The sequence below is a fragment of the Panthera uncia genome, chromosome B1 (assembly GCF_023721935.1).
Source record: "Panthera uncia isolate 11264 chromosome B1, Puncia_PCG_1.0, whole genome shotgun sequence".
Lineage (NCBI taxonomy): Eukaryota > Metazoa > Chordata > Mammalia > Carnivora > Felidae > Panthera > Panthera uncia.
Window position 1 is genome coordinate 66,236,780 of NC_064811.1, and position 18,362 is coordinate 66,255,141.

The following is an 18,362-nucleotide window of genomic DNA, read 5'->3' on the forward strand; positions in this document are numbered from 1 at the left end:
GGCTCTTGGAGGACCAAAAAGAAAATGAAGAGATAACCACACACCTAAGGATTGGGAGGCGAGGGTCACTAGTAGAGAAAACCACTGAGCTTCATTTATTACACAAAACGATCCAGTCACTGAGATGATAGGAATGAATCTTAGCATTTTGGAAGTTTCTTGAAGAATATTTGGAAGAATATTACAGCCATACTGCCCCTCCCACTGTTTCTTTCCCTCTCCTAAAAATGCTGCGTGAACAATAGGACCAAATTTCTGAATCCCGAAGGAAAGATACAGTGTGATCATAAGTGTATTTTTGTCAAGAGGCCGAAATTCTTGAAATTAGAACAGTCGTCAAAAATGTAGCCTCCATGTTCAGGTTCTCCATGACATTTGCTTTTTATAAGGAAGTCAATTTTGTTTTTGAGATTTTGTGGCACTCATCCTATCTTAAGAGAATTAGAAAATGTGTACAGAGCTGCAAGTATAGGAATTACTAACCAAGGTGTCTCCCAAAAGTGTGTTAGACATCCCCTGTCCCAAACCGAGGCAATTCAGATCAATTTCTGTCTGCAGAAAACCCCCACTTCTTAATCTGTACAGCACAGATTGGCCCGAAACAGCCAAATAGCCCAGTTCCCAGTTAGTAACAAGTTTAAGTTCCAAGGTTTATGAAAAGACTTAGGGTCTTTCTTAAATTTTTTTAAACATTTATGCATTTTTGAGAGATGGAGAGAGACAGAGCGTGAGTGGGGGAGGGGCAGAGAGAGAGGGAGACGCAGAATCAGAAGCAGGCTCCAGACTCTGAGCTGTCAGCACAGAGTCTGACGCAGGGCTCGAACCCACAGACTGCTGCGATATCATGACCTGAGCCGAAGTCAGATGCTTCACCGAATGAGCCACGCAGGCGCCCCTACTTAAAGTCTTTCTGATGCTATTTTTGTCTCACAGCTTCAGTGACTTTGGATGTTTTCTTCCAATTGATTAAGATTAAATGCATTTTTCTAAGGTTCTGTTGAGAATAGCCAGGGACCTGCACTTATTACAACCACTGCTTGTTCCCTATAGTCCTATCTTTCAAAAATAACAAATAAAGGGGCGCCTGGGTGGCTCAGTCGGTTAAGCGTCGGACTTCGGCTCAGGTCATGATCTCGCGGTCCGTGAGTTCGAGCCCCGCGTCGGGCTCTGTGCTGACAGCTCAGAGCCCCGAGCCTGTTTCGGATTCTGTGTCTCCCTCTCTCTCCGCCCCTCCCCTGTTCATGCTCTGTCTCTCTCTGTCTCAAAAATAAATAAACGTTAAAAAAATTTATTAAAAATAATAAATAAACATAAAAAAAATTAAATAGGCTGTGTTAGTTGGATTTCCCGGAAAGCAGATGCTGGGGCAAGAGTTAGGGGTGTAGTTGATTTGTGGGGGTTATGCCTGTGGAGGATAACAAGGGGCAAGCAGGAATGAACAGGGAAAGACTTCATTCTCTGATGCAGATTGGATACCTATAAACATTTTTAAAAATTATTATGTGTATTTATTTTGAGAGAAAGAGAGAGAGAGAGAGAGACAGAGTATGAGTGGGGGAAAGACAGAGAGAGAGGGAGACACAGAATCCGAAGCAGGCTCCAGGCTCTGAGCCGTTAACATAGAGCCCCACGCGGGACTCGAAGCCATAAATGGTGAGATCATGACCTGAGCCGAAATGGGACACTCAACCACCTGAGCCACCCAGGTGCCCCTGGATTTGATACCTATAAAAGGAAAGAGGGTGAGGTGTGAGGGCCATCAGTTCACCGTGACTTTGTTCAGGTACAGCAAGTTCTTTCTTGAGAGAAGATCTGACAGGTGCACTTCCACGGCTGTCTTATGGGCTACTCCCAAAAGCCCAGGCTGAGTGTTGAACAACCACAAGCAATAGAGTAGAGTTGGTCAGAGAGGGGCACCATTACTCTTTTAGCTCCAAGGACACAGACAGGATCATGACTGTCGGTTGAGGGGCATCCAGTCTGCAGGAGAGAATCTGGAAATAAATACCCAGACCTCCCCTCCTCCCTCCCTCCCTCCATCCTGCTGGTGCTTCTCATTTTCCATGCCAGCTCACTGATATGATGCATGCCTGACAGCCTCTCTGAGCAGAGAGCAGGGTTGAGGGGCAAATAAAATGCCCCTGAGCATCCAAGGGCAGACAAAGAAGAGAAACGAAGTCTCTAAGGGAGAGAAAATTCAGCCTTGGAGAAGGCATGAGGCAGGGAAAGAGGTTGCCTGGCTGTGCTTCTCCCAGCTGTCTGCCTCCCAGAGTCACTGGAGCTTCCGGATTACTCCCCACCCCCTCAGCAGCTCCTCTTGCAAAAGCAAGGGCCTTAGGAAGGAGCAAGTAATTTACTGGAAGTTGAGGAAGGGAGGGAGGGAGGGAGGGGAGGAGAGAGAAAGGACAGGGAGATGTAGAAGGAGAGGGAGAAGAAGGAGGAGGAGGAGGACAAGAAGAAGAGGAAGAAGAGGAAGAAGGGAACAAGAAGAAAGGGGAGGAGAAGGAAGAGAAGGAGGAGGGGGAGGAGCAAGGGAAGTAGGAGGAAGAGGAGGAGAAGAATGAAGAGGAGGAGGAGAGATTGAGAGGGAAAGGAGAGGAGGGGGAGGAGAGGGGAGAGAAGAGAGGAAAGAGAGAGATCAAGAGTCCTCATGCACACATATCACACACATGCACACACACTCTGTTCTACTTTTTTAGCTCTCACATCAGAGCTGATGAAAGGACCAGAATCTGAATCCAGTGACACTCCCAGATTACTTATAAACTTGTGTACGCAGTCCATATTCCCCAGTTCTGCCCATCTTTCAGAGGTCTTGGTGCTTTGCAGAGTGACCTGTGGCCATCTGTACACTTGGCCCCTAAGGTCTTTCTTATCACTTCCTACAGAAGCCTCCTCTGTTATCAGCTCACTTTCTCCAGCAGCCTGTAGGCATTTATCTCGTGATGTTATTTCACAGACGTTCACAGCCACAGGAAACATTACTTCTGCTTCCGAGGAGTGGACAATGCTGGGCAAATTACTTTTGGCAACAAGCAGTTAAGATAATTTTTAATGATTCAAGCCTCAGCCAATGGTATTCAAAACAGGTCTTCTGGAGCTGAACCTGGAGCTGACAGATGGTTTCTCTCCTAACTTAGTTTGACTGAGTGAGACATTTGATTTGAGCTTCTATTAAAGGGAAATAATGTATTTAATTGCTTGATGATGCTTGGCCCATATTCAGTGAAAGAATGTAACTCCTTTTGTCTATAACACTGACCACCTCCCTCCCCCCCCCCCCCCCCCCATGTAATATGTCCAAATTCTTAAGTGCAGGCTTAGAACTTACTAAGTCACTTATTCATCTACAACATTTAGAAAAGCTGTGTGAAGGGCGCCTGGGTGACTCGGTTGAATGTCTGACTCTTGATTTAGGCTCAGGTTATAATCCCAGGGATCAAGCCCCACAATGGGCTCCATGCTGAGTGTGGAGCCTTGCTTAAGATTCTCTCTCTCTCCCTCTGCCCCTTTCCCCCACTTCTTGCACATGCTCTTTCTCTCTCAAAAAAAATTAAAAAATTAAAAAAAATTATTGTGAAAAAATGCCCAAGTGATGTGATTGTACTTGGATAATGGGATGGGAGATGGGGAAGGTTTGATTCCTTACCTTCCAGGTGAACTTGTCTCCTTCTTAAGAGCCAGAAACAAGATCCATCTATCTCCCCACAGTGCTCCATCCTATGCCTTCCCTATAGTGGAAGCTAAGTCAATTCCTGTTGATTGTTAAGAAGAAAGGCAAAACATTCTTTGGTGATGTGATGCTAGTTTGAAGGCAGCCCTCTCTGTGGAATCACTTACAGTGCAAAATGAAGAGTTGAGACAAGGCTTACCTTAATCACCTCTCTAAAGATTCTCTCTCCTTATGCAGTCAGGGGTCAGCCCCTAACACCGTCTTGGCCTGTTTCCCTTCTTACATGATCTTGTTCTTGTGGCTTCATGGGCGACTCCTCAGAGCGGACGTGCAACTTTCTGACTCTAACCATCTCAGAGTGGCTCTGTGATTGGACAGTCTTCACAAATTTAGGTGCACCTTGTGTCTCCCACCACATGTATTTCTTAAAAGTTGGTGAAGGGGGCGCCTGGGTGGCTCAGTCAGTTAAGTGTCCGACGTCAGCTCAGATCATGGTCTCTTGGTCTGTGAGTACGAGCCCCTCATTGGGCTCTGTGCTGACAGCTCAGAGCCTAGAGCCTACTTCGGATTCTGTGTCTCCCTCTCTCTCTCTGCCCCTCCCCTGCTGATGCTCTGTCTCTGTCACTCCCAAAAATCAATAAACATGAAAAAAAATGTTTTAAGTTGGTGAAGACTTTTAAAAGTTGAGCCATGTTTTCAAAGCCTGCTTATGAAAGGAAATCTGTACCAAATACTTTTGTAAAATTAAGAATTGTCTTTTTTTTTTTTTTTTGACTTTTGTAAGTTTGGATTTCTGGTTCAACCGTTGGTGAAAGTAGGGCCTACCTGTGTTCATATACAATGACAGCTCAACCAAAATTTTAGAGGTCCTGCTTACATGGCAAGCTCTCTACTGGGAGCTTACGGTACAATTGTGCCCAAGACAGACAGGGGCTTGCCTTCCTGGGGTCTCACATTTAATAGGGCAAACAAAGGAACAAGTTACAAAGCTAAGACCCAGCAACGTTAAATAGGGTTCTTTCTGCATTGCACTACATTGTATCCATCCATCCATGCATCCATCCATTCACCATCCTTCCAACCATCCATGTATCCATGCATCCATGCATCCATGCATCCATCCATCTATCCATCTATCTATCCATCTGTTCTTCCAATCATTCGTTAACACCTATCAAGAACCTCTCCTCTCTCTGACCCTGTTCTGTGGATTGGGAAAACACTTGGCAATCAAGACCAGCACGGTTTACATGGCTCTTAAATGTGAGTTGCGAATTCTTTGTGCATCATTTTTTGGTGCCATTGTAATAGATTTATAAAATCGAGCCAATTATAGTCAAAACTAGGTGTAGTTTGGGAAAATACTTTCCTGATGAAGATTTTTTTCTTTTTCTTATTTTGGTCATTATTTTTTTCTAAAGGTGGTGGGTTGAGTGAAATTGCAGTGATTTGAGGTGTTATTTGTGGGCTGGTTTGCTGAGGTTCTATGGTAATGCCAGTGGTCTTTCAAGTCTGATGTGCTTTCATTTGATTTTGTTTTTTATGCAAAAGAAATTAGTAAAATGCATTATGATAAGTGGCCTAGAAACTGTAATAAAGGATGTTCTTCTCAATTAAAAGTAGCCTGTAAGTGCTATATATACACCAGCCCAGGAGCACTCATCTATTTAGAGTGGGAAAGCCAAGTGAAAAGGGGGTAGCAGAAAAATAGATAAATATGCGTACTTTCAGAAAAGTAATTATATTTTTACACCTCTTCAGGCTGTCCCATTTTCTCTTTCTGTCTTCTGTGGCAGTGCTGAATTTAAAGCAAATGGAAAAACAACAGACCGAATGTTACAATCAGATTCTATCAATCAGATGAACAAGACAAACTTGTTGGGAAGGTTTAAATTATCTCTCTGTGCACACTCAGCCTAGTTCTAACACGGAGTGTGAATCTTTGGCAGCCAAATCATTATGGCATGTGATGGTTGGTGACCTTATTTTGACGTTTGTTCTTCTTTCCAAGATTTATAATGCTGGAACTTTTGGACACAGCAATGCTCAATTTAAGGCCATCCCTCAAATGGAAACTTAAAAACAAAACAATACAAAACAACCCCCACCTCCCGCAATTGTTGAGAAATATTTAGCCATTGCAATGGCATTCCAGAAAAATCAACCAGCCTCAGGATTCTGCTTTTCCATCTACAAATGTTTACTTTGCTTCGACAGAGGCAATTTTCTAAGACTACTGTGGCCTGCAGTCTCTTCCTTTTTTTTTTCTTTTATAGGGATACAGTATTGGGATGGCTTCCAACCACATGTTTTGCTTGGGTAGAGCAGAATCTGACATTTTCTAAGCTTGCTTGCTATTAATTCCTGTAGTTTTTGATCAAAGAAGGGACCTAAGTAATCATTTGTTTCAGCGGTGACATAGATGAAGAAGCGGAAGTTTTGCATGTTTCTCCTTTGGCTGTTTATCTCCCAACAAAGTAACAATCTAACCATCCCTGGGTTGTGTAAATGTAGGCCACAGAGCCAAATAATATAAAAAAAAATACATAAATAAACACATCAAAATGGCCTGTCCAGAGAGCTGCCCCTGCCGCCACCAAGATGGAGACTTTGTACTGGGTCCCGATCTTAGTGCTTGAATGCCCCCAGCTGAAGCTGAAGGTGGTGGTGTCTTATGTCCTCATCACGGGAGGAATGCTTTATGACGTTATTGTTAAACTTCAAAGTATTGGCTCTATGACCGATGAACATGGACATCAGAGGCCAGTAGCTTTCTTGGCCCACAGAGTAAATGGACAATATATTATGGAAGGACTCACATCTAACTTCCTATTTACAGCAGGAGGTTTAGGATTCATAATCCTGGACCGATCAAATGCACCAGACATTCCAAACCTCAATAAGATTTCTCCTTCTATTCATTGGATTCGTCTGTGTCCTGTTGAGTGTTTTCATGGCTAGAGTATTCATGAGAATGAAACTGCCAGGCTATCTGATGGATTCAAATGCCTTTTGAGAAGAGATCAGTGGATATTGGATTTGCTCCTGTTAATGAAGTTTTAAAGGCTGTACCAATCCTGTGATGTGAACTATGGAAAAGAATGAAAAGCGGCAGAAAAGAAGCATCTAGTGAAAACATAGGAAGCATGTTAAAGCTTGAACTAGAAAGTCTTCTTGGTCTCAAAGAGACAAACTTATCACAGTATTTTCTCCCTCTGGCCTTTACTGACCTACCACTGATGTTAAGTGGCATTTTCTTCTTAGTTTTTCATTTCTTAGAGAAAATATACTCCATTTCCACAACTATAATATTGAATAAAGTGATTACTTTTTACAGCTCCCTTAATGTATTTTGGAAATGACATTCCTGACTTTCAAAAATTAATATAAAATCACGAAGCAAGATCCCATGGGCTGAGAACTCTGGAGAGATGATCAGCTTTACTTATGGTGCTTTGCCTTTAAACAGTACATTATTTCAGATATGTATGCCAGACTGTTTCATGCACAACAAGATGTATGAAAGAAGCAGAAATAAATAATGTTTCTAATTAAAAAAAAAAAAAAAAAAAAGGCCTGTCCCTTTCAGTGTCTTGAAACTGACCCAAGCCCCTGGCTTCAAATAGATTTTAAAAGGTGGTTGGAAAGAGTCCAATATATCATTGCTTAAAACTTCCCACGTGAAGGCAAAACCAAGGTCTTCACTTTTAAAAATAGTGACCTGAATCCATAAAGGGCAAAAGATCCACTTTGAGATCATTTTTCACCTTGGTTGGCTATGGAGCATCTGTGTGTACATTCTCGCTAACAAGCTGATTTGCCTTGTGTTACAAATTGCTCGGTCCAGCAGGGCCTGTAGAGAACAGTGCACACACACGTGCTCATTGGTTGGCATATCTGGAAGAACTTTGTGACGCTGGGCTTTTAAATTCAGAGAAATGAGTTGTATTCACAGGCAGCAATTTTGGGACCGGGAGAGAAGTGAGTGGGTCTTCTGGATCCCTCCACCTCAAGTGTGAGAAGCCTGCTTGCTGGCACTGGAAAGTCATCACCTACACTGATGATTCACTCTTCCTTTGAGACACTGGATATCCCAGTTTGACAGTTCGTCCTCACTCGGTGATCACAATGATCACAACATGTACCAGAGAGGGTCGCCCCTTCCCTCTCTCCGCCACCCTCACACATGACCTTGTCATACAGCCTGGAAAAAGGAGTGCCCTCTACAAACACCTCTTCTGTTTTATGATCCATACACTGTGAGAACCAGTTTTTAAGAAATCTGATAAAAATACAACCATGCCCTGCTCCAGTGGGACCCAGCTACTTTGTCCATCGACAGCATAGGATTTGGTGACTCCGCCCAGCCGTCAGTGCTTCTATCAGAAAAGCAACTTTGGAGATTTCTCTCAATGACATGGAAAGTAGCCTTGCAGAAGATCAAAAAAGGGAAGGACAGGGACATAGATCTAGTAAATCCTGAGTTGCAGGGATTTCAACCGGTAGTCAAAGGCCAAGTCAACTTTTTTGCATAGTAACTGTAGGCCTGGAGCTGTAAGGACGGAGACTTTCTCAGGGCATAGGCCTTCTGGCCCTAGCTAACTGGGGCAGCTGTCTGCTGGTCTTTTCCTCTTTAACCCATGGGAAGTGAGGCAGCCTGCCTGTGCTGACTGGTCTCCCAGCTGCCCAGGCAGAGGCGTCACGGGAGAGTGAAAGCAAGTGAGAAGACTGTCACTGAGCCACAGTAGCTGCTGGAACACAGGCTTGCAGCCTGGCCGGCATTCCCCCCCCCCCCCCCCCCCCCCATCCCCCAGCAGCCGCAGGCCAGCGCTTTCCTTCCTCTTGCCTCTGATTTGCAAATTTACAAGTCAGGAACATTCCTGGGGGTGGGGGCGGGTTGGTTACGAACTCCCTAGCCCAAGGAGAGAGAGCAGGAGCGGAGTTTCCAGGTTATTTATAGCACTTCCTTGACGTCGAGGAAAGGGAAGGAAAGGATTTTGACACATACCTTGAACTAAAAATGGGGAAATTAAAAAAAAGGGGGGTTATAAAAGTTAGGATACTTCTTTCCTTCCTTGTTTCACATGAGCAGCCACTGAGAAGTCAGCTGGCTTCCAGTGTCTTCTATAATTGAGGAGTGGAGTGACATGGATAAATGAACGTCACAGATAATCCGCAAAGCTCATTCTTATCCATTAGCTTCAGCCTCTTTCCTCTCTGGGTCTTCTATCCCAGCTCCTGATAAGAAGAAAAGCAAGTAAGGCTTGTCCTCTGATGGGGGTGTGAAGGCACAGGAAGGAAGCCAAGGTTCAGAAGGACTCTCAGGGGACTGGACAAAGGCCCTGTGGGTGTGCTGGGTTTCTTCACACGGAAGAGAACGACTCCCAGCTGGAGAACTGGGCGGGACAATCTAATCCAGTCCAGGTCCTTTACAGAAGGGCTAGCTGAGGCTCCATTGTGGAGGAGGTGGAACTTTCCTTCTAGCCTCTGAGGGTCAGACTGGGTCTGAGACTTAAGTTGACATTAAGACAGATTAACGAGAGAAGAGCATACAGATTTTATTATTACATGCTCATGGGAGCCTTCATGGGAAAATGAAGACCCAAAAAGTGGTAGGGCCCAAGTGCTTATGTGCCACATTGGACAAAGAGTACTAATTGTGAGAGAGTGCCAAAAATATATGGGGATGCTAAAGGAAGCTAAGAGTTACTTGAACAAGGTTTGTTTGCACTGATTCTCTTGGTGCCTTCTCCCTATCTCTGGTGAGAAGAATGTTTCTTTCCTCCCGATGTAGAGAAGACAGCTCTCCACATCAGAGTTTCATCTCCTGCTTTTAGGGAGAAAAAGGGAGTTCAGAGGGCTCTTTTTGCATCTGCTGTTTTCAAGTGCTTTATTTATTTATTTATTTATTTAAAATAAGCTCTACCCAGAAGATGAGGCTTGAATACATGACTCGGAGATCAAGAGTCACATGCTCAGGGCACCTGGCTGGCTCAGTCAGTAGATCATGTGACTCTAGGTAACACACCAAGTTAGATCATGAGTTACAATTTGAAATCTTGCCATTTGTGACAATATGGATGGAACTTGAGAGCATTATGCTAATTGAAATGTCAGACAGAGAAACACAAACACCATTTGATCTCTCTTACATGTACAATCTAAGAAAAAAACCCAATGAACTCATAGATAAGAGAGAACAGATTGGTGGGGCATGGGGGTTGACAAAATGGTGAAGGTGGTCAAATGATATATACTTCTAGTTATAAAATAAATATCATGGGGATGTACAGTACGGTAACTATAACTAAGAATACTGTATATCATATTTGAAAGTTGCTAAGAAAGTAGATTTTAAAAGTTCTCATAAGAAAAAAATTTCTGGGATGCCTGGGTGTCTTGGTCGGTTAAGCGTCTGGCTTCGGCTCAGGTCATGATCTCGCGGTCCGTGAGTTCAAGCCCCGCGTCGGGCTCTGTGCTGACCGCTCAGAGCCTGGAGCCTGTTTCAGATTCTGTGTCTCCCTCTCTCTCTGCCCCTCCCCTGTTCATGCTCTGTCTCTCTCTGTCTCAAAAATAAATAAACCTTAAAAAAAAAAAGAAAAAGAAAAAAATTTCTAACTACAAATGGTGAAAGATGTTAACAAGACTTATTACTGTGGTGATCCTTTTGGAGTATACACAGACTTAGCCAGCCAGGTGCCCCCCTCCTTTTTTTTGCAATATATACAAATATCAAATCATTATGTTGTACACTTGAAATGAATATTGTGTTGTATGTCAATTATACCTCAATTAACAAAAGGGAGGAGAATTCAAACTGAAGTCTTGAACTCCAGTCCAGTGCTATTTCTACTACACCACCAAGCCAAAGCTTTTTACAGTACTTTCTTTCATTAAGTTGTTTTTCATGGATTAAGTTCACTTTTGTTGTTTCATTACATTTTGAAAATAAATGAAACACATGCATGTTTTTTTGTTTTGTTTTGTTTTTTTACCAAGAACATTCTTTTCAGCCTCAGTCTGTGTTCTCTCACTCAGACTCAATGATTTCCCCCTCACTTTTGACCTCCCAGATTCCAAAAAGGATGGGCACAACTTGAGAGGTGTTTCAAATCCCAAATCAGGCACGTTCCTATCTCTGTTGCTGTTGGTGACCATTAGGGCTTGGTGGAACCTTAGCCAGAGTCTGGTTTCATCCTCTCTCTTTGTAGAGGAGAAAACCGGATCCAGAAAGACTGGTTTTCTCAAGGCCACACAGCCGGCTAGTAGCACACTTGAGTTGACTCTGCCATATCAGGCTAGCTCCATGTAGCTGCCGTGACATACATGGATCTCTTCCCCTTGTCTCCCCTCACCGGGATGCATGGGTGGATGCTTCTGAAATAGGCCTTGTAGGACACGGGAGATCAAGGGCAGGACCAACCTCTCTGAGGCCACCTTGGATAGTCTAGGGAAACACCACCCCCTTAGATGCTACTAAGATCTGCAGGGAATGTTAATATGGAAGACTCTAGAGTGATCTAACCTTCATCTAGCCACTCTGTCAACAAAATCATCCCAATCCTCATTCATTGGCACTATTGCAGATATATATGTGGCACTCAGGTTTAGAGGAGTGAGGTTCTGGATTTCTTTTGACCACCTGGGGAATGTCCTCCTTTTGTGAGAAGATTTCAAACAGTTTTTCCAAATGTAGCTTTTTCTATTAATGGACAAGCAATACGTTCAGTACATTTAAGGGGTCAAAGATTCACAGAAATACTTCTAATTGAGGTCATTTTAGGTCTTGGGATACAATCACACTCTATCAACACTCCATACAAGGTCTCAGCAATGTGTGGCTGCAACATGAAGCAGATAGAAAACACACAGTCATATTCAAAGGGTCCAATGGCTGGAATCCCACTCAACTGCAGGCAGGCTCAGAAGTCTGTATCTGATGGCAGGGGCACATGTGCTTCAAGGCCAAAGGGCAGCACAAGGGAAAAGTTGGGGGGCAGGACTGGAGGGAGAGATGAGCCCATCGCCCATGCCCCTGGTCATCACTACTGGGGCCCGGTGGGGTCGGGGAAGGAAGGTGTCCTTCATGTTCTTTTGAGTGACAGGTAGGAATAAAGGTTCCCATTTGTCAGCTGGAAGCAATACAAATGACAGTGTTGGTGAGTGAGAAGTGGGGAACGACACCACTGAGGGTTAAGCATTCCAAAAAAAAAAAATAGTCAATTTTCCCTCTGGCATAAGGCTGATGGGATATAAGAGGCCTGGTCTTAGGGGTGTTGTTAGTCCAATGCTCGAATCAAATGGGAATCACGTGGTTATCATGGAGCTTCAGGTACCCGAGAGAACATCCTCTGAACAACATTTAAGTACCTGGTCAAGAACACCAATGAATTAATAATCATTTATTGTAAATCACTCATAGTGTGCACATTATTAATGGCAAATAAACACCTGCTGGATGAAGAACTTCATTGTGACAATTTCCAGTTGGCATCACTTCTTTTTCAAACATTTTAAATTAAAATTCCAAATTCCCACCTTTCCCGAAAAGATCTATCTTCGAAGTGCTCCAACATCTTTCTTTTGCTCTAACAACTAAAACAAAGGGCACGCGGTTCCATGAATTCAACATGCTCTTTACAAGGCAACTTAACGCACAACATTTTTTTTACTTCAGAAGCTACATAATGATCACTTTATATTTTGCTGCAAAATCAATGAAGGCTGCATGCAGGGGAAACATTAGTACACACTGAGTTCTAGATAACTGTCGGTTATTAAGATCTGATGGCCTAGTGTGGAAAATTAATATGCTTATTTAGCAGTAGTAGCTAAAGTACATGCATCAGTGGCTGGGATCAATTAGAATATAAATTAGATGTTTAAACATTTAAATGAGAGCTTAATTTGAGCTTAATTTTATGTCTGGCACATCTACGTTATACACCTTTAAAATGACAATAGCAAAGAGAACAAAATCAAACACCTAAACAGGCACTGATTTATAGGGTCGGCTGGCCATAATCGGGACACAAAACTAGCCGGGCAGTGAACAGATCTCTTCGGAAGCAAAGACAGTGGAACATTAACAAGCTGTAAACAGGGCAAGAAAATAAGAGGGCCATTTCCTGTCATTTTTGAAAGTTTTCAATTCTCTTCTTTAAAAAACAACAAACACACAGGCACAGTAATTACAAAACAGAAACATTCTTTAGTTACTTAGACCCTCTCTTTTGTCTTCTACCTTCAGAAAATGTGTTTAAAAACAGTGCTGGGTTAACTGGTAGAAAAGAAAAAAAATGCTCTCCTGAATCACACTGAAAGAATATTAAATTCCTTCATCCTGTCAGGGTTAACATCACGTTCAAGCACATGACCATGTGTGTTTGACATATTGTAGCTACAACGATTAAATCACATGTTCACACTCTAATGTTAAAATCATAGTTACATTGATGCTAAAAACTTTTTTCATTGATAGTTATATCTTGACATTATTTTGAGACAAACGAAAAGTTCCCAAACCACACAGATTCCTTTCCCTCCCCAGCCTCTACCCCCTCCCACATCCAATGAACAAGAGAACTATAGGAACAAAAGCCATGAACTAAGGTATCAATGGCAAACATGTTGGATGCCAGTTCCAGGTTCAAGTGCTGCCGTCTCCAGTCCTGGCTTTCCGGGCCTTGATCATTGGCTTGGTTGCTCGTTTGCGGTCAGTGGCCAGTCCCAGCCAGCACATGAGGTCAATGAACCAAGTGGTTGGGTTGAAATTTAAGCCAAATTCACTCGCAGAGTAGTCAAAGGGAAAGGTGTGGTGGTAATTGTGGAAGCCTTCACCTAGAAGACAAAGTGGGTATTGAAATAACCCCTCCCCACCTCTCTGCACAGATTTATTTTCCCCCCCTCGTCTGCTGAGAGTCTACCATGTACAAGGCACTATGTCAGGCTCTCTGGGCAGCAGAAGACTTGGTGTCTGCCCTTAGGAAGAATTTACTTAGTTGGCTAGACTAAATCTGAACAGATTAAAAAAAAAAAAAAAAGGTTATCAGCGCAGAGTCACAAGATTAATTTTCCTGTATGAACAACTACCATGATTTCGGAGCCGTACTTAGTAAGCTCAATGCTAAATGACTGATAACAGATCCTCCTTTTGATATATGTTCATAAAAGGAAAATAGCCTCTGTGGGCTGGAGTGATTAAAGGAAGGCTCGTTGGGAGAGCTTGGATGACCCAGAAGAGCCCTGTTCAGATAGGTAAGTAAACTGAGGAGCCGGACTTTTACATGTCCCAAATCTGCCCATATATTATTCCACCACCACCCCCCACCCGCCCACCAGCGAATAGCTTTTCCTCTTACTCTTTTTTTTTTTTTTTTAAATTAAGGTGTTTTCAGGAGGGATCTCAGGGATTCTTTCATTTGACTTTTTTAAACAGCTTTATTGAGATATAATTCACCATATAATTCATCCATTTGAAGTACAATTTAATGGCTTTTAGTATTTTCACAGAGTTGGGCATCCATCACCACGATGAATTTTATAACACTTTCATTACCTAAAAGGAAGCTCCACACTCCTGAACTGTCATCCCCCAACCATCCCCCCCATCCCTCCAGCCCTACTTTCTTTCTCTGTCATGGTTAATTTTATGTGTCAGACTGGCTGGCCGAGGCATGCCCGGATTAAACATCTCTGTGTGGTGTGTCTGTGGGGGTGTTTCTGGATGAGATGAGCATTTGAATCAGTGAACTCAGTAAAGCAGATTACCCTCGCCAGTGGGGGTGGGCATCACTCAATCCGTTAAGGGCCTGAACAGAACAAATGGTGGAGGAAGAGGAATTTACCCGTTTTTTTCTGACTCACTGACTGAACTGGATCTATCTCTTCTTCCCTTGCCCTCAGACTGGGATTTATATCATCTGCTCCCCTGGTTCTGGGGCCTCTGGACTCCAATTTAATCATATCACTGGCTTTCCTGAGTCTCCAGCTTGCAGACGGCAGATTGTGGGATTTCTCAGCTCCCCTAATCATGTGAGCCAGCTCCTCATAATAAATCTCTCTCCCCTCCCCTCTTCCCCTCCCCCTCCCTTCCTTCTTTCCCTATGCATACACACACACACACACACACACACACATACATATATACATACATATATACATGTGTATATATGTATACATACATATATATACACACAAAACAGGAGGCTACCTATTTATGTCCTACAAATATATACCTATTTATATTTATATAGATATTGTACTGTTTCCCTATATATATGGGGATTTATGATGAGGAACATATAATATATATTACAATATATATAAAAACAGAATAGTGTACGTATAACATATATATACATATACGTACATGTACTGATTCTGTTTCTCTGGACAACCCTAATATAATCTCTGTAGATTTGCTTATTTTGATCATTTCATACAAACAAAATCATACAATATGTAGCCTTTTGTGACTAGCTGCTTTCACTTAGCATCATGCTTTCAAGGTTGTAGCAGATATCAGTACTTCATTTCCTTTTATTGCCAGATAGTATTCCGTTGTATGGATGTGCCATATTGTATTTATCCATCCACCAATTGGCAGACTATTGGATTATTTCTGCTTTTGGCTATTACGAATAATATTGCTATGGACAGTCATATACAAGTTTTTGTGTGGACATATATTTTTATATTTTTATTTCTCTTTGTGTATGAATCTGGGAGTGGAGTTGTTGGATCACATGATAACTATTTTTAACCATTTGAGGAACTGCCAGATTTCTCCTTCACTTCTTAAATAGGCCCTGGTCATCATGTAGTTCTTCTATTGACCACAGCCGAAGGATCTTGCTTTGTAATGAATATATCAGATGGATGGAACTGTGGTTTGCAGTTTTCTTTTTTAAATTTTTTATGTTTATTCATTTTTGAGAGAAAGAAAGAGGGAGAGAGAGAAAGAGAGAGACAGAGCATGAGCAGGGGAGGGGAAGAGAGAGAGGGAGACAGAATCTGAAGCAGGCTCCAGGCTCTGAGCTGTCAGCACAGTGCCCTACGCAGGGTTTGAACTCACAAACCGTGAGATCATGACCTGAACCCAAGTCGGATGTCCAACCGATTGAGCCACCCAGGCGCCCCTGCAGTCTTCTTTTTAATTTAGGTCTTCTTTACCCTGCTCCTTTCACCCTCATAATTTTTAGTGTTTTTCCTGCACTACAGTGTAGCACAGAGGAGTCTCCCCTGCTATTTTCAGAAGCAGACACTGTTCTGAGAACCTGTGTGTACCCGCCATCTATCACACAGTTCAGTGTGACCGGAGCCTTTCCAGGACCTTAATGAAGAAAACTGACTAGGAGCCCCGTGTTGACCTGGGTGGACTTAAAACCAGTACCCAGCTCTTCAAGGCCAGTGCCATGGTCACATTCCTTGGGTTTTCTGGTCCACCATCCCCACATCAGACGGTAACAGTCCATCTTGTCCCCTTGCTGTCTGCTCTCAGGGTCAACACTGGATGTGGCCCCCCTCACTGAAGTCCTGTCAGAGATGAAGGGTGAGGAGGAGGAAGAAGTAGAAGCATCAGAAACTCCTTCCAAGACACTTTTCTCTCTGCTAAGCTGGTTGGTCCCATAGTTAAATTTGGGTGCTTATTCCATCTCAGATTGCTGTTGTCAACACGGGGTCCGAGCCTAACAATGTGGTGGGAGAAACTCATTGCTAGGTGATGGAGAGACCATTGCTACTTAGCCACAGGGCCTTCCCTTCCTGGGGCCGATCTCAATGCTCAAGGCTGAGCTTACCAAGAAGCTTGAGTTACTTCTAGAAAGATACAGCTAATGTCTATTTATTACTTACTATGTTTCAGCCACAGTGCTCAGTGCTTTAATGGGTATTAACACCTATAGTCCTCACATCTCTGAGCTAGCTGCTATGATTCTCCCCATTTTAAAAACGAGGATGTAAATGTACAGAAGGGACAAGTAACTTCCTAAGACCATAAGGCTAGTCACAAACTAAGCACTTATTTCATGCTAAGCACTGTTGCAAAGACTATGTATTAGCTCATCTAACCCTTTGGTGACCCCAGGAAGCAGGTGAATGCTATGATTATCTTCACTTTACAGGAGAAGACACAAGGTGCGGAGGAGCCAGATAACTCTCCCAGAGAGTAAGTGAAGGAACCAAGACTCAACCAAAGTTGTCAGAATCCAGCGGCCTCGCTCCGAACCATTCTGTGGCACCATGAGATGCCACACTCTTGTTTCTTCCCGTCTCTCTGAAGGCCTTTTTTCTTACAGTCGGTCAAATGATTGGACAGCTGAATGGTCAGGGCAGTTTGAGAGAAAAGCCAGCTGCTACTCCCCCATTAGGAAAAATTGCACAGTAAAAATAAATAGCTCCTAATTATTGATCACTTACTATATGACAGACATTTTACTAAGCAGTTTACATAGAGTATCTATCTTCATAACATCCCTATGAAGTAAGCATCACTCTTCCCATTTCACAGATGAGAAAACTCTAAATCAGAATGATTAGGTGACTCGCCCAAGAACCAGGATTCTAATACCAAAGCCCAAGTTCATCCCACCTGACTCCATTCCACTGCCTCTCTTTACAGAATCCAGAAAACCTTTGGAAGGTTAAGAAAATCTGAGTGCCATGCTCCCCATTGGCTCTCACACCCCTACTCACCAATGGCACCCAGGGTGACGAGTGGGTTCTGCCGAGGGCTGATGTGCTTGTCGTAGGGCCGGTTTCCATACATGTGGGCAGCACTGTTGACCAGCCAGCTGATGTTGAGTGAGATGGTATAGCGGAGGATGGAGGCCAAGAAGTAGGAGTTCCACAGACTCTCTTCCCAGGCACACCAGGGTACCAGCGTGGGGATCACAAAGCACATGAGCACCACGGTGATCTTATAGTACCTGGAAGGCAGGACATTACACTACCATCAGGCACCTGTTGATGGTGGCAGAAATGAGATGAACAAGCTACATACAGGAAAAGCCAGGAATTGTGCCCATCAATTCCTTCAACTCTTTCTGGATAAGAAGTACCCTGTTGTGTGCTGCTCTGTACAGGGGTCACAAACCCATATACCTACAAGGCAACACAAGTAACCCAAATTTGAGAATTAGGATGGGTAGAATGCTATGGAAAGTGGTAGGACCTGTAGCATACTTCAGAAGAATTTCAACATAAAACAATCCATGCTGTGCTGGTGAAATCCGGGTATCTCAGAGCTACATTTCTCCTATAGGTCACCAGTTCGACAACTCCTAGCTACTTCTTTGACCAGTCAATCAACTTGGTACTCAGGTTTTCTTTCCTAAATGATTTCAAGGAATATGTATTTCTTGAATAATTTCCAGGCACATTATTTTGTACTAATGTAGCCTGGTAAAAAGGTAAACAATCCAATCCCCTCTCAAAAATGTTCTCTGTTCATTGGTGATTACATTCCAGGTCAGCATAAAAAATAAACAATAGTATAAGAACAAGCATGACCACATAAAAAGTAATCTTTAAGAAGAAACCATCAATAGTTTGATTTCCAGACCTATGTACACAGGAAACATTTACTGAGCACTTACTATTTTGCCAGGCCATAAATACTGATGATACAAAGACAAATTCAACACAGTCCCTATCCCAGGTTTCAGTCAGGTGGAACCGCTGTTCCCCA

At 43.1% G+C, this 18,362-nt stretch overlaps 1 protein-coding gene and 1 pseudogene across 1 annotated transcript in view; one reads left to right on the forward strand and one right to left on the reverse strand.

The window, feature by feature from the left end:
• Positions 1–6,274: 6,274 nt before the first annotated feature.
• On the forward strand, positions 6,275–7,005 carry LOC125922876 (oligosaccharyltransferase complex subunit OSTC-like; annotated as a pseudogene).
• A 5,055-nt stretch (positions 7,006–12,060) lies between these two features.
• SCD5 (stearoyl-CoA desaturase 5) overlaps positions 12,061–18,362 on the reverse strand; it is a 154,230-nt gene continuing 147,928 nt past the window's right edge. Inside the window, exons 4-5 of the mRNA XM_049630781.1 lie at positions 17,369–17,601; positions 12,061–13,513 (exon numbers count right to left, since the gene is read on the reverse strand). Coding sequence (XP_049486738.1) covers positions 13,323–13,513; positions 17,369–17,601 — 424 coding nt within the window. The 3' untranslated portion in view covers positions 12,061–13,322. The remainder of the gene's footprint in view (positions 13,514–17,368; positions 17,602–18,362) is intronic.